General features: G+C 37.4%; 1 protein-coding gene across 1 annotated transcript in view; it reads left to right on the top strand.

The window, feature by feature from the left end:
* mdga2a (MAM domain containing glycosylphosphatidylinositol anchor 2a) overlaps positions 1–16,870 on the top strand; it is a 132,169-nt gene that overhangs the window by 95,686 nt on the left and 19,613 nt on the right. The window contains exon 10 of the mRNA XM_079459242.1: positions 1,241–1,389. Within this exon, the coding sequence (XP_079315368.1) occupies positions 1,241–1,389 (149 nt within the window). The remainder of the gene's footprint in view (positions 1–1,240; positions 1,390–16,870) is intronic.

Raw genomic sequence — 16,870 nt, 5'->3', positions numbered from 1 at the left:
CTTTGCTTTGTGTTTCTGTCTCTTTGAACTACTGATAGAGAATGTTCTTTCACCCATTTTTTACATGCAAAGCTTTCTAATCACATCTAGAAAATCCACTAGCATTGCTTCAGTGCACCAGCCGCTTGACCTCCTGGTGTAAACAGCAGACTATTTATTAATGATTTCAAAACGTATACAGTGTAATAGCAGTGAGACAGTTTTGCATTAGTTTTAGAGGAATCAAATATAATAATCAAGTATATTTGCTAAGCTGGGATTTAGTTCCATTTAGATCAAACAAGCTTTTTGCTTGAATATAGAAAATGAATGTAAAAACGAATCCTTTTATTTCAAACCTTTCAAATGATTTTTCTGACCGACCTTCTGTGGAATCTTTAAATCTAGGACAAATTCACTAAACATAATTTAGATTACGGTTTACATTCAGTGCACAAAGTAGCGTAAGCATTTAAAGTTGTTTTTAGAGATGATTCAAACGACCTCAAACCGTGACTCGAAACACGGGTTAACTATGGCGCTTCTGTGTGATATGTCAGAGCACTGCCTTAAAGCAGAATTTTCTTTGAAAGGAGTCGTTGTGTATTTTCTTTAATCTTGACAGCGGTTATTCATCATCTGATAATCAAATGACGGAGAAGAACATTATATCCAGGCCTGTATCCAGAGGCGTAGACTGTGTTATTTTTGCATTTTAAAGAGCTGATTCAGGTTTCTAGCTGTGGAGTGATGCTGTACAGTCCCGACTAACTATGGCAGATCGTGGCAATCTGCTGCATCTTCCACAACCCTTGCACTCAGAAATGCCTGCCAGATGGGGAATTGCGCTGTGCAAATTGCGTTCGGCACAGATTTTTTGGGCATGTTTGCGCTGTTACACGATTTGCATAATTCCTATAGTGAATCGGATGCTAAGACAACGAAGACAGCATGTGCAAATAACAAACAGCGCTGTCAGCCGGCACATTTTGTTCTTTGCGAATTCTCCAAAGAATATTTCTGATGAAAAATCCACCTCCCAGCGATGGAGGAAGGAGGAGTTTATAGCACGCTTCTAAATCCAACACAAGCCATGGAAATCTTCACATATGACTGAAATTGTTTATTTTGAATTATAAAATTGTATATAATATCAGATGGGACAAAACAAATCATTAAACGAATAAACTTGGGTTTTGTGGCTAATTTTGATTCCGAATTCAGAGTAATAAATGTCGGTTTGGGTTTTTTGTTGTTTCAGGAAAAGCCTTCTTGCCCGAGTTCTACTATGACACCTACAGCGCTCTTTGGCAGAACAAGCCTCGCGTCTATGGTTTCAAACTCCAGTGGACTCAAATGAATCCCGGTGCGGTCGACCGTATCATGGCCTATCGACTTGGTATCAAACAGGTGAGTCAGGCTGGTCGCTTATTAAAAGGTTACGGTGTCAGGTAGTTTCCTAAAAAGAAGTTCTCGAACATTTTTCTCCTATTTCTTTAAAGAGTGGCATTTTGGGTGATAATACCTTTTTTGTAATGTTTTAGATAAAGTGAAAGTCCGGGTTGTAAACTAATGTTTCACATCAGAAGTAAATCACAGTGCAGGAGGATAAAAAACTTAAGGATTATACAGTTAACAGAAAATAAATGCAAATAATATAAAGAATTGTTAGCAAAGTAGGATTCATATGAGTGCTGTCAAATCGATTAATCGCATTCATTTTCAAACCGATTCCATAATAAATGTTTGTGTTTATATAATATATATATATATATATATATATATATATATATATATATATATATTTGTTTGGTGTTTGTATATAAAGGTGTGTTTGTGTGTGTGTGTGTGTGTGTGTGTGTATATATATATATATATATATAGTATATAAACGTACACAAACCTACAAGTGTTTATTTAAGAAATATAATGTATATTTAAGCTACGGCTGCTGAACAACGAATCACGAAGATTCGCCTCCAGAATGTTGTTTGTGTTTAAATAAAACATGCCTGTGTACTGTGCATATTTCTTTTGTATTTATAAACACATACAAATACATGTATATGTTAATTTTAAATTTTAATTATATATTCGATTTTTATATTTTCTTAAATATACACATGTATGTGTATGTGTTTATAAATCCAAAATTAATATACACAGTAAACAGACATATATTATGTAAATACAAACTGTTATTTAGTCTAAATGATACATATTGAAATTATATTTAAATATTATATTTTAAACTCGTTTTTTAAACAAATTGTATTGTATTATGTATATATTTTTAAATATTTGTTATACATACAAATGTATGTGTGTCCATTTATATAAATAAACATGGCACACAAATATATTATATAAACAAAGGTTTTGGAATCGATTGATCACAATTGAGCAATTTGACAGCACTCATATAAAATTATTGGTATATATGTTTGATAAATAATGTCTTTTACAGCTACACAGCTTTTTACAGCTGTCTGAGAGAAAGACTACAAGCGAGTTTTGCTCACATCAAATCGTTGTATATAGCTGTAATTATTTTGACTATGTAGTTATTGGAGAAACATCTTTACGGTCTGTGTGTGGATTCCAGTCTAATGTGCCATGTGAGTACAATATTGAGCAGAATTACATGTTAAGAGAACATCATGCTGTGAAGGCTTCCTGAATTAGAACTTGAACTGGCAACATCCTACACACAGGATTAGTCAAGGAACATTATTAGGATTCATTTTATGGTTTCTGTTGATGTAGTTCATTTCAGTGAAACAGATACGTTCTGTTTATTGAGTCTGGCTAATATTTGTCGAAGAGCTTTAGAGCTCTCCGATGCGCTGTAGCTACTGTTCTGCCTCGCCGCATGTGGTCACACCGAGCAGCGCTATTGTCAATTACGAGTCATCATCACTCTGTTTGTTCCCCTCTCCTTCACACTTCCTCTGCTCAGCTGGAATGGCAACGTCCACGGCCATTTATAATGACATCACATGGGGTGATTTATTCCTTGTCAGTTTCGTCTTTGCTAGTGGGTACCAACTGGTGCTCAAAGTCAACCCAGAATACACATAACACGTTTTTGCATGCCATCCTGTTGCTGCACCATATATTTTTCTTGCCTATTTCTGATTCATATCCCCCTCTCTGTTTCTCTCAGCATTTTTAAGGTTTGCACCAATATCTGCACATCGCTTGTCTTGAGGGATTGCACGATTAGTAATGTTTACAAGATAGTGGAACATATTTAAGCACTCCAGTTTTTATTCTCAGGGGATTGTTGAGTTGGAGATGAAGTTTGTATTTGAGTGGAAGCTTGAGCATAATATGTCCACATATGTTTTGTTATCAACAATAACACTTTAGGTTAAAATAAATATATAAGTAGGTTGTATAGGTTATAGGTATGTGTTAACGTCAAATTGTTATTTTTATTTCGGTCTGTGAACTACTTACAATATTTCTCTCAAATTTCAAATATAAGTATTGTTTCTATTTCCATTTATTTGCAGGAAATGAAAACAGGAGAAAAGGTCAAAATAACGGAAACGATTTTTTGTACTTTTTCATACCTCAAATACTGCAAAGAAAACAAGTTCATATTCGCTTTTAAGCAATGCAACAGTATTATTTGTACATGTATTTAGGAAAAGTTGAAAATGATTTCCTTACGTGATAACCTTGATTTTTATTGCAGTTTTCACGTGTCTTGTCATGCTGTCAGTATTTCACATTGCTGTTGGATGACTTTGTCATTCCTGAGGTTGAATTTAGTTGAAATTCAACAGACACTGGACTGCAAAGGCCACAATACATCTAGAAATGCTGATTAAATGAAATTTTAGTGTGGTCTCTTATTTTTCCGCGGCTGTATATGGATTCATATGGGAAAGTGTGTGGATTATGTGTGGATTGTTTCTTTTACAAAAATTGTATTGCTTAAAAGTGAATGTTAACTATTTGAGCTCCGAAAAAATTACCTGTTTCTCCAGTTTTCTTTTTCTGCAAATTTACAGTTCACTTCTGGAAATATGTTACTAAAATATTGATAATTTATGTTGTATTGTGGAAATAACCATTTAGATGATCTCTAGAATGAGAATGATCCTCTACCTGCAAGTGACAAAAATACCCTTGGTTTAACTGAAGTAACCATATAAATTTTTGGCCATATAAATAAAGATTGTAATCAATTCGTCAAAAAACATGGTTACTCTGCTTTTACTTTGTTTTTCTAAAGGGACCAGCAAGTGTCAAATCTGGCTGTGATTCATTTTGTGGTTCATCGTACTGTGACATACAACTAAAGCTTTATTTGCTGTCAAAGGAACAAACAAACATACTGCTTTAATAAGAAATATATCAACACAGTACAGAAAAGTGTGATGTCATGGGATTTTGCTATTTTTTCTTTCATAAAAAGTACCATGCATTAAAGGTATAAAGGAATGATCTACTTTTAAACAACAGCATAATGTTAAACCGTAGGACACGTTAAATGTATTATATACCTGTGTGTTTTCTCTAAAGTCGAATGATCTATTGGATGGTCTGAGGAATCCGATATTAATACAAATGAATGCATCCCAGAATGCCCATGTAATGTAGCTATCGATTTCCTCCATTGGTTTTGCAAATGAACTATTTGATGTATTCAGCTGGCTTTCTATAAAACATTACAGGCATATACGGCAATGGCTATCTATTACAGACCCATTTGCCATTCACCAGCACATGTCACATCTCGACCCGTTTATCGCAACTATTTGATTCATTAACATTAAAAGAGAAATAACAGCATGTGCATTATTTGCACTTCAGAGAGGAGTCATTGTGCCATCCTTGGTGACTTAGCAACAGAAAGCACACCTGGCCCCGCAAAGAGAGAGAGAAAGTCAAAAACAAGAGAAGGGGGCAGAAAACTAATTAACAGCTGTGTCCGGTGGGACGACGCTGCCGCAATAAGATAAGCTTTACAGGAGAAATCAAGGATGGGACTCCGGTGAACAGAGGTTAGCTGTGTGAAGTGATTGCATGGGTGTTTCTCTGTGTGTTTGTGTGTGTGTGTGTGAAAGCGCGGTTGGGTGGGTGTGTGACTGCATTTCATGCCCGGGGTGGGTGGTGATTGACTCATCCGTTCTGATCATGATGGAGTGGTCTGGCCCCTTCATTAATGCCTTATATTCTCTCTGCACAGCCCCTGCACATCTTTTTTTGTTCGCCAAGTGTTGTTCCGCAGTTTATTTGTTCTGTTAAACACGGTGCTTTTCCTCCTACGCCCTCATCCAACATGTCGTTTTGCCCGGTCACCTGTCGACGTGAGCGCTTTGGAACATTCCAGACTCCGGCTGCGTTTTTTTTAGGCTCTTCAGCATTTTTGGCTGGTGACATTTTCAGGACGCGACAGGCATGGGAAGTCTTGGGCTGACAATCCTAAATGAGAGGGTTTGGAGTGCGCACAAGCTAACGGAAGACACTGCCAGCCAATCATATTAGGCAGTGCTTCCATGCCTAACCCAGAGACGGGCAGTTTTACAGCAGGTTCTGGCGTGTTTATGAATCCCACAGGGATGCGATTGCTTACCCTTGGTTTTTATAGCCCTTACGTACTATACGAACACACTTGAGGCCTTGAGAGCACACAGTGGTTAAAATGAACCCACGGATAAGGAAAATTGCAAATGAGATATTGCAGTTGTTTCTTTCGGACGACAATGAATATTAGACAGCGTCCACCGGCTCCCGAGCAAACAAGTAAAAGTAATTTTATATTCAACAAAAAATTACTGAATAACTATATTTCATTGCACTGTACTACCAACATTAAAAATATAAGAAAAAAACCTTTTGTTACAGATCGTACACAGAACAGCCTGAGCGCATGAAACTCACAGGTCGATTCTCTTTGCTGTAGATTAGATAAGAAATATTGCGTGTGGCAACATCTAGTTCACAACATCAAACAGTATGTTGAGCAGGGACGTGCACAGGAATTTTGAGGGGCAGTTGCTCTGACCTGAAAAAAGGGCAACCCCCCACCCCCCCAAAAAAACCTCACAGGCTATATGAAGGACTGAGAATAACAGGGTCTTTATTTAAAAAATATATAAAGAAGTAAAACACTGAAATACAGCACTCAATCAGCTTAACTAGTACTAATAATAACACAGAAAAACATAACTCCCTGAAATATCTCTCCTGAATCCGCCTCTCTTCAGTGGGCATCTTGGCTTCAAACATTATCCAAAATAGTGATGGGATTTAGGCATTTAACCATTTAGAATAAAATAATTAATGTGATTAAATTTTTCATTCTTCTTGCTAAAACGAAATGTGAGAAACTAACTATCAGCAGACATGTAGCTTAGTTTTAACTAATGCCTACCTACCAAAAAAATAGTAGCAGGCTGCTTGTCTGCAAGCTATCTGTCTTATTATTTAGGCTAAACGTGGCAAACTCAGCCTGGATTTATGAAGATTTTAATTCATTTCACAAAACTTGATGATGATGATCGTTTGTTTGTTATACATCACAAACTCACCTTTTCTGACAACGTAATGGTGGCCATTTCCATAACGCAAAAAAGGAGGACACTTTGCAGCATTTAGTGAGGCAAGAATAACTGCATAGGACTCTGGTGTACTCGCAACTACAATACAATTTTGTGCATCATATCGCCTACTCTATTTTCTCAAAAATTGTCTGTCAATGAATATTTGACCTAAGCTTAAGGGAAGATGTACCTGCAGCTCGTCGGTTACTTTTGTTTTTCTGTGCTGACATGTCGCATGTCCCTTGACTACAAACGTCCACTTCACAGCGACATCCATGAAAAGTGTCTCTACTGCCTTTTTATATAAAGTTGTGCTCTTTTGTCCATTCCGGACTAAACGATGTCTGACGTTTCAGCAAGTTACCGTTATGATGTGACGAAGCCAGCACGTGGACTCCACTTCCACGTCGTGGAGGCTTGTTTACGTTTTTAACCAATGATATATCAGATATTTATTTGACACCTCATTCAGCCAATCATTTGTTTGACTGGAGATCTTACGGCGTCAGACGCAATGCTGCTGCGTCCCAATAAATGTTCTAAAGCTGGTTTTGTTTAGGCCGATTCAGCACAAAAGAAGGACAAATGAGTGTCCGGTTTGAAGCTGCCACGGACGCGGGGGCTTAAAATCCGGACTGTCCGGCCGAAATCCAGACGTGTGGCGTCGAGTCGTATCACCCGATAACCGCGACAATCTCCTTCTAGGGCCACTCATGCAGGCTCAGCTCAGGTGCCGGTCACGTGCAGTGTTGAACCCATGTATACAGAATTTGCCCTTCCTCTTCTGACTTTCACTTTCGTTGCCCGAATACGGATGTGAATGAGGCTTTTCGCGTTTTTTTATCTAGACTTATGTGAAATTCTGCATTCATTGTACATGATTTATTTATTTATTTTCCACCTCGGGAGGGCAACATGAGTCGAGAAGGGCATATGGGCAGTTGCCCGGGCAACCTGAGCAACCCCCCTGTGCACGTCCCTGATGTTGAGTCTTATTTCTAGAGGCATCCAGGAGCGAAAGAATCAGCAACAGAATCCAATGTCCTTTATGTTAATTTCACTACACTGCAGTAGTAAACCTGTGGATTCTGCATAATAACATTAACATTGCTCACAACAGGCGATGGTAAGTCCGACAGGGATCGTCTTCATTCACTGTTTAATGCAGTGGAGCTTTAAATTAGTAAAATTATGAGACAATAGGTTTCAGAGAGGATTTTACCGTGTTGACTGTCAGCACGGTAAAGCACAGCGTGCAAACGCACTATAAACTGCGTCTTGTGGTTATTTGGGAGTTGTGGCTCTGTTTGAAAGCACCATCGCAAAAAGTATTACATTTGGACAATTAGACTTATCGACTGATCAATTGTTGCATGACATTGTGGGATATTACTGCGTGTCAACACTTTTTTTCTCATTAAGAGTGCGTCTAATTTGATTTCTTCCAAACAAATTTAACATGAAACATACCAGAGTTGTATTCAGTTAAATGTTAGCTTAAAGGAACAGTTCTCCATGCACTCACCCTCAAGTTGTTCCAAATCTGTATAAAGGTCTTTGTTCTGATGAACACAAATAAAGATGTTTGGAAGAATACTTGTATCCAAACAGTTCTTTGCAACCAATGATTTCCATTGTAGAAAAAAATGTTTCATAATACTTTGTTCTGTTGAACACACATGAAGATATTTGTGAAGAAACAGTTCTTGTCACGATAGATTGTTGCAGAAGAACCCAAGCGCAGGCAGCGATACGAGTAACAAAAACGTCTATTTAATAATAGACAAATACACCCACGATGGGGGAAAAACGTAACTAAGGCAAGGTACAAAGACTTCCCACGAGGGGGCATAAAACAAAAGACAAGATGTTTAACGCAATAAATACTAGGACACGACTCACTACAAAAACATCAAAACAAGGGGCAAGGTAATCCACAGTAAACCAAGACACGATATAGCAACTAGGCATATGAATACAACGAACGAGCACAAGACAATAGACATAAGGGATTTAAATAGGGAGACTAACAATGGAGATAACAATGGGCAGGTGGGGGTAAAGAAACACAGGTGGAAAGCTATACTAGGAACAAGAGGGCGGGGCCAAAAGACGAGACTGGAGAGAACGCATATTATGTCCTGATTGACAATAATATGTTTCTCTCCACACAAAACACGGGACTCTGTCATGATTCTGCCACTAGACTAGAAAACCAAGACAAAAGAGGACAGAACCATGACAGTTCTGGGTCACATTTGACTACCATTGTAATTTTTCCTACTTTGGTAGTCAATGGTGGCCAAGAACTGTTTGGATATAAGCATTCTTCCAAATATATGAGTCTGTTTTTATCAGAAATAGATTTACAACAACTCAAGGATGTGTAAATGATGACAGAATCTTTATTTTTGCAATGTGTTTGTCATTTTAGTTACAGTAAATGCATAGAATATGGTAAGTTGTGACAGGTATGTTTAAACACTTTAAAGGCTTTCAAAATGATTACTTTTTTTGTTTGTTCAAAATAGTGACATGAACAATTGGTCTTAATGTGGAACAAGTTTCATAAGTTGTTTATGTGTTTAGTAATTGTTGAAGTTATGATTACTCCTGCCATAACAAACTAATTATGGTAAATTGTAAATATAGCAAGATATCGCATGCTTTGCTGATTTAGTAAACAATAATACAGCAGTTTACTCTAAAAACTGTTAAACAAACACAATCTGTCCTAAACTGAACACATCTCTGTATCTACATATTTTGTGTTCCTTTTAACGTAAACTGGTAACACTTTACAATAAAGTTTTATTTGTTAACAGTAGTAAATGCATTAGCTAACAATGAACGATTCAGTTTTTCAGCATATATTAATCTTTGTTAATGTTAGTTAATGTCTCAAAATTGTATTTATTTAACACAAAACCAAAACAAAAGACTCACAATTTTTTTTAAACGTGTCAAAATAACATTCCACAAAATATATATTTATATTTAACACATCCTTTTTGAAAGTGTTGAGTTCTTCAAGCTTGTTTTGATCTTGTTGCCTGTTTTGCCTTAGCTTTTGCCAGGTGTTCAAAAATCTGGACATTTTTCGTCATACTGCTAAAGCTTTTATTCTACACAGGCGTTCTGATCTAAGGTCATCTATCCATTTAAATTTAGACTTGAAGGGTTATTAAAAACGCTACAGAGTCTCAGATCAGTGCTAAAGGGCAACACATAACTATAGTTATGAACAGCCCTAATGTTTCAATGACCTAATAGTTCACTATATTGCCTACTTATTTCAAATTTAACGGGCCCTTTCAACATTTTCCTGGGCTTATGCTGCTTAACTGACTGCTGTAAAAGTCATCTTAACTTTAAGGTTACGACTCTGCAGTGCCTGACGTCGGCTGAGCGTTGCGTTTGCAGAACGGGATGTAACACTTTTTACATTACATTTTATAATGATTCATTTGATATGTTTTTGGTAATGGGTTTTAAATCTCTTTAATGATATTGTTTTAAGCGCTATCTTTAATCCCAGACTAGAAAATGAATGGACGCATTTTTACTAGAGCATTTCCATTCAACTTTGTCACGTTTTTTAGGCGTATTAGCACATAAAGCGTCCATGTTATAGAATCTTAATTCCTTTGAATTCCATAGTCATTAACCAAATTTGGCTCAAATTGCATTGTGATGTTTTGTCTGGAAAATACTTTTTCAGACAAAAATACTTATTGTTTGTCATTTTCAAATCCTCTGTTGTTGTTGTTTTTCACCACGTTCCTGAAATCCAGTTTAGGAGTCCACCACTTTCAAGCAAGCTAATGGTATGGATGAGGTTTATAGCCATTCACTTAATCACAAGTTAACAGTCTGTATCAGTCAGTAAACAATATAAAAGCATGTGAAGGGTGTGGAGGTTGACAGGTCACCTCATCTGACTGCTCGGCATTCAGATTTGCCCCCAAGATGCTGTTGTAGAGTGTTTGAAATTGCATTCATGCTATATATATATGTCATCATATTTCTGCAATGTTTCAACAGCATTGTTAGAATCTCTCTATTGATCACACTTTCCGTGCAGTGCAGAGATGAAGCCTTTTACCCTGGGGTACTTCAGGGATTTTGTTCCTCATTGCTTTCCCCCTCATACTTTAAAGTGTTGAATGTACCTAAACTTCTTAGTTTTACATGAACTAGGTACAGTTTTACAAACGCAATCTGGATATTTTTATTCTGTATATTCACAAAGTATATTCTCAGTTTAATGTCAAGAAAGAAGTTAATTTATAGGCTGACTTACTGTTACACCGGTAAACACTGAGGCTTTGAGACACGTTCGAAGCATTGCTTTGAGCTTTTGAGCCATCCAACATGTCAACTTCTAGCTCAGCCAATGACACGAGGGAGCAGGACTAATTGTCATGTTTACACTTTTAAAGCAAATCTAACATAATGTACTAGAATATTAGTGATACACATATTGCTAGCAGTTTTTATTAAAACATTAAAGGATTTCAGATAGCACATAACGTGGTTACATCATCTGCAGTACTGTCAAGAAATAACTGAGCTATGCTATCCAGCCTAAAATAAAAATATACAATAAGCATATTGTGCAATTCTATGTTAATAGCATACGAAATTCATGAAAATAATTGTCATAATAAATTTAAGCTTGAGTCATGAGGCATGTGGAATCCCATGTTAGGGCAACCCTCCGCCTTATATCCCTTCTGCATAGTCATAAATAGCGGTCTCAGTAGTGAACTCAGCGGGATGCACTTATCAGATCTCTCCTCCACGCAACTTCTTCTTTTCCCCTTTAGTCTCCAACCCCATACCACTCACCCTCGTAATCCTAGCACACACACATGCACTGACACACTTGCATTCTAATGCATCATAAAGGCTTTTGCACACTTTATAACAGATTTAACAACAGATTTGCATGCACCATTGCTAACGCACACCTTTTAACATGAATTGTGTATTTAAAAGAACATTGTGTTCTCCACTTTTATGATACCATTACAGGCCATAATAATATTAATATCCATTGCATTGGAGGATTTGTGAAGGTACTGTAGCCACACACAGTAGTTCTTTGCAGTCATCAAATTGTCCTGTTGGCTAATTCGAACACATCACTGCACTGCCGTTCAGTGGAAAGATGTTATTTACATTACACATAATAAGACACCTTAAAGTACAATGTCCTTTGGACAACGCATTTGCTGTATAGGTAACATTAAACCTTTACAAACAAAAGCTTTTTGCTATTATTGTGCATTATAAGAAATTAAGTCTTGTGTGAAGTCTTTTTACTGGGGGCACGCTTTAGTGCTTATAGTTATCCAAGTTATTCTTGGTTTGTGTACACGGGTGTGTGTGTATGTGCTAAGCTCGTGTAAGAATATCGAATACGTTTGGCTCCAAATTAAGGTCTGCCGCTTTAATTTATAAGTACCCATAGTTTTAAAAGTATAATTTATTTCAGCAGCCACACATTGTGAGCAACCAGTAGTAGTAATTGTGTACTAATTTAACCCTCGGGATATTTACTGCAACACCACATACTGTAGTAACCATTCTTGGTTTATTTAGAATCAGTGCTTCAGTAAGTGAGTCAGATGTTAATGTGAATGAATGACCCGTTTAAGACAAATGAGTCTATCTGTTACTCATTTGTGAGTCGTTTTAATCAATTCATTAAACAGAAAGTTTCATTCATCCATTCTCTCTATTCACATTCAATTTAGACTACAAACTCTTGTTTAAAGACCACTGAAACTCTTCGATAAGTTAACACAACCGAAACAACATGAAAATCATTTGGTTTGGGGTGTTGTTTTTTTAAATCTGCTTCTGAATAAGAACCTGCTATTGATTTCCTACCGGCAAAATATCAACAGGGGATTCGCAGTCATATGATTGAAAAATGCATTAAAAATGCAGCAGATACGAACTGACATTACATGCAAATGAAGAGCATCAATGAAATGCCAGTTTTTATTGCTCGTCTACATTTCCATCTGTCGACTAGATAATAGGTAGAAGAGAGCAGAGGTTTATATTTAGTGACTGCATCCTATATAATATAACTCGCAACACAGAGTTAACAATGCTTTAGTGGACATTTGCATATTTCAAAATAAAGATTGAAAGCTAGGTGGGAAGTTTTTTTTACCTTAAACCTGTCACTCATGCGTATATGCAGAGAGAGGATTAAGCTTTGTCAGGTAGACGCACTTAGATTTGCATTGCATTTCTGTGAAGCCAGCTGTTGTAATATAGACTTTTGAATTTATCCACATTTTGGAGAAAAGTTTTGGTTCTTTACCTTTAACCTTGTTCATATTGAAGCTGTCTGTTCAAATAATTTGATTCTTTAAACTCAGTATATCACCTCTTGCAAATAATAATTTTATGAACTTTCTTAGGTCGCGCCCAAGTATGCACTGAGAACAAAATCATCATAATTTGCTTTAATTGCCATGTTTTGAATTGCAAATCTACATTTTTTTTCCTGAGATATCTTCGATCAAATACTAATGAGGTTCTTATTTACACAAAATATAATTTCCTTTGTCCCATGTGGAGTCGTTGTATCTCAGCGCACAAAAAAGTGTTTAGGTTGGAATTTGCATGAGGGCAGAATGTCTTGTTCTTTTCATATCACCCCCCTCCCTCGACTCCCATGCCCAACCCCTTCTCTGCCCGTCTTTATACAACAAGATTTGCTGAACGATGTCATGAATGAGAAGTGAGCCCAGTTGCCATAGCAACAAGCCATTTTACCTCCGACCGGCAACATATATTACAATGCTGGACAAAAAAAGGTAGAACAAAACGAGGCAGAAGTACTTCGATGAGAGGAGGCGAATGGAGAAGTTTTTCAGTGTGTTTTATACTAGAATCACAAAGACAGCTGTTATTCGGTGACTGGAGAACACTATCTTATATAACCAGCAAGTTTTTATTTGACCTTACCATATATGTAAGAATATGTTGAACATTGATATTCCGATCTGGGATTAAAATGTAGGCTAATTTTCCTTCGATGTGAATGTAAATTTAGCATCTCTGCCATCAATTTGTTTTCCTGCGTTCGCAACTGGATTACTGAGCGAGCTGCACTTCAAATGTTAACCCAGATTTGTTTTTATAATTAACCTCTACGTTCTGAGAATAGTGTTTCTCTGTTTTCAGACCAAAGGAAGAGGCCTGAATTCATCTCTCTGATGCTGGTATTTGAATAAAGGTCATGTTCAAAAGAACGGAAATGTCAGCATTGTACATAATGCAGAATGCCCAAAATGCACATTGTGTCGTAATTGTGCACAATTGGATTCGTAATCAAAATGGATTGCCAGAACTGCAGCACGCCGAGATTTATGGAAAGCGGGAAATATATCCCACAGATGGTTCACTGAGGAAAAACCAGGAGGGAAACTCGAGCCCCATATTCCGAATTCTCAAACTATGATAATGAGAAGCTGATGAAAGTTACATTATAAAAATATAATACTGTTCCTCTCGCGAGTGACCTCAGAGGAAGCCTTTGGCATCATGTCTCTGCAGATTGTGAAACATACTCGGTTACTGAAGTAACCTCGGTTCCCTGAGATACGGGATGACCTTCGGTCATCGGAGAAAAAGGAGTTTTCCCCTATAGCGTCCTGCTACGCAGAACGAGTGAAGTTTCGATAGGGAACTTTGCTTTTCCTTTTACTGCTGGCAGATTTGCCACATGTGCCTCAGTTGTGAAGAAGCCTGTCGCTATGTGTATTCTAGGCTAGCAGAATAGATTCAAGTCAGTAAGAGAGGTATCATGAGATCTGCTATTTCGCCAAATGATGCTCTTGTAAGTTAAAACGAGCAGTCAAACACTATGAGAGCTGCATTTACAGGAACAGCTTACCCAGAAATGAATATTGCATTGTTTACTCACCTCTATGTCATTCCGAACCCCTAGGAGTTTATTTTTCAATGAACAATAGCCATACCCAAAACCACACAGGTTTGATCGACTAGAAGTGCGTGTAAATTATGACATTCTTCATTTTTGGATGAACGATCCTGTTATTTCCACGGTCGTGGATATTTTATCAGCAGCTCCAAAGTTTGAGTGTAACGTCAAAACCGGTTCCTTCTACAAGGTCGTTTTGTCAGTCGGTGTGCTTTTCACACTCTCCACCGGCGTGAGGGCCTCACCCTTCAATATCGGCCCCTCACATTCACAACAAGGTTTGAAGTGTCTCGCTCAAGGATGTGTTAAGATTTGAGTGCTGTGTTGGATGAAATAGAAGGTCCCTGGAGCTCTGCATGCTGAACCGCAAGACAAAACTTCTTTAATGAAATCACACCTAAATGCGAAGCTGAAGGATGCTCCGAGTCAAGTGTTTAAAAAATCTTGACTTTGGGCTTTTTCGTTTACGATTTGTTTGAAAAAGGTTTACAGGCCTTTTTATCAGGGTATGAAAATAATTCACATTGATTCTCTTCAGTGGGTTTTAATTGGGTTTTGGGCTCAGCCGCTTTACATAGATACGATCAAGTGCCGCTTTTAGCACCCTGCGATGATGCCACTTTCTAATGGATCGATTTTTGTTTGTGTGTTTGTTACAAGAAGAGCAGAAATCTTGAAATAAGTTGTTGATGTATGATACATGGCAAGAATAAGGTGCTTTGGGGGAAGAAAAGGTCTATCTTTTCTGATATGTGCCCGCATCAATGCTTTTCTCTGTACTGCAGGCATGGAATTAGAAATCTCACAGAAGCAATAAACAGTAATTGGATTTGGCGATGGAAATCTCGTTACCAAGAGAGAGAGACCCTGATGGGAACGCTGGCAACTTCTCAGGGCAATAGCTGCCACACCCCACTGCCTTAACCAATCATTTTGTATTTCAATCCAGCGAGACCCGTAGTGGCGAGACTGCCTGCCAGGAGAGTCCATGTACGCCTGTCACTCAGCAGAGCTCCAAGACAATGTTAATGTGGCCAAGATCAACCACCATTACAAAACAGTATTGTGTATCCACAGCCTGATAGTTGTCACTCGGCAAAAGTTCAGGGTTGCAAATGTTCAGTGTTTCGTACGCCAATTTCTTTGTACGCCAAACTCGAAGAGCTACACAATCTGTGTTTTGCTAAATGCTCCTGTGTATAATTTTAGAAACCACTAGCAAAACCAAACAGCACTGCAAAAATAATCATTAAATTATAAGTTTTACATTTTAAACAAACTCTCACTCAGTTGGTCGGAAAAACAGGAATTACCGTGGGAATGTTGGGCCGCTCATACAAACAGGTCGAGGTTCTGTCAAAGATAATAGATATTAAAGGGATAGTTTTTCCAAGAATTCTCACTCTCTAGTTGTTCCAAAACTGTATAAAATGATTTGAAAGATAATTGGACGAAAGCTTGTAACCAACAGTTTGCTTTCCTACATTATTCAAAATATGTTCTTTTGTGTTCAACAGATCAAAAAAAAGTATAAATTAGTTTTTCTACTATGGTAGTCAAAGGTGGCCAAGAACTTTTTCGAAGCATTCTTCCAAATATCTTTCTCTGTGTTCAACAAAACAAAGAAATGTATATTGATTTGAACTCAACTCAAAGGTGAGTAAATGATGACAGAGTTGTAATTTTATTGGGTGAACTATCCCTTTAACAAGATGCGCCACTGCCATTACAAAAAATGGGGAGGAATGCGATGCTCAATATGGCCGTTGTACTAAAGGAAGTCCCGCCTTCCAGTAAAACGAGCCAATCATCCTCAATCAGACTGATGATTCACTGGGGCGGGGCTCTTTCAGTAGCCTAAACGACCTTGAAAAAGTTTATTTTTTAGTGCAATTTAATCTAAACAAACCAATGTTATGATATAGCTCATGTAAGGTTTTATTTATCAGAATATGCTATGTAATTGTGATTTTTTTTTTGCAGCGATTTTAGAAAAATATGTCTGTTATCTTGCCATGGCGTAAATAGAGATGTTGCATGGCCGCCGAGTGGCGTGACTTCCTTACATGGACTTTAGTTCAGTTTAGTGCTGCTGATGTGTAAGTTTAACCAAACTTCTGACAAAACAGCTTTTTGTATTTACCCCACTGAGAATTTCAAAAGTTTTAAACATAAATAATTGTAATGAAAGATGAATGAGATCTTTTAGTCGCTGAGTTGAAATGAGACAAGAAAAATGAAAGCCCAGAGCATTCTCCAACACAGAGGACAAACTTTGCGATTCTCTATTTGTCATTAAAACGCTCATTTTGGTTTGTTTACAACCCAGCAGTCTGGAAATTCAGCGAGGTTTTTATAC

This window comes from Barbatula barbatula (assembly GCF_947034865.1).
Source record: "Barbatula barbatula genome assembly, chromosome: 6".
NCBI lineage: Eukaryota > Metazoa > Chordata > Actinopteri > Cypriniformes > Nemacheilidae > Barbatula > Barbatula barbatula.
Note: the sequence above shows the minus strand (reverse complement) of the source record. Positions and strands in the feature narration are given on the sequence as shown.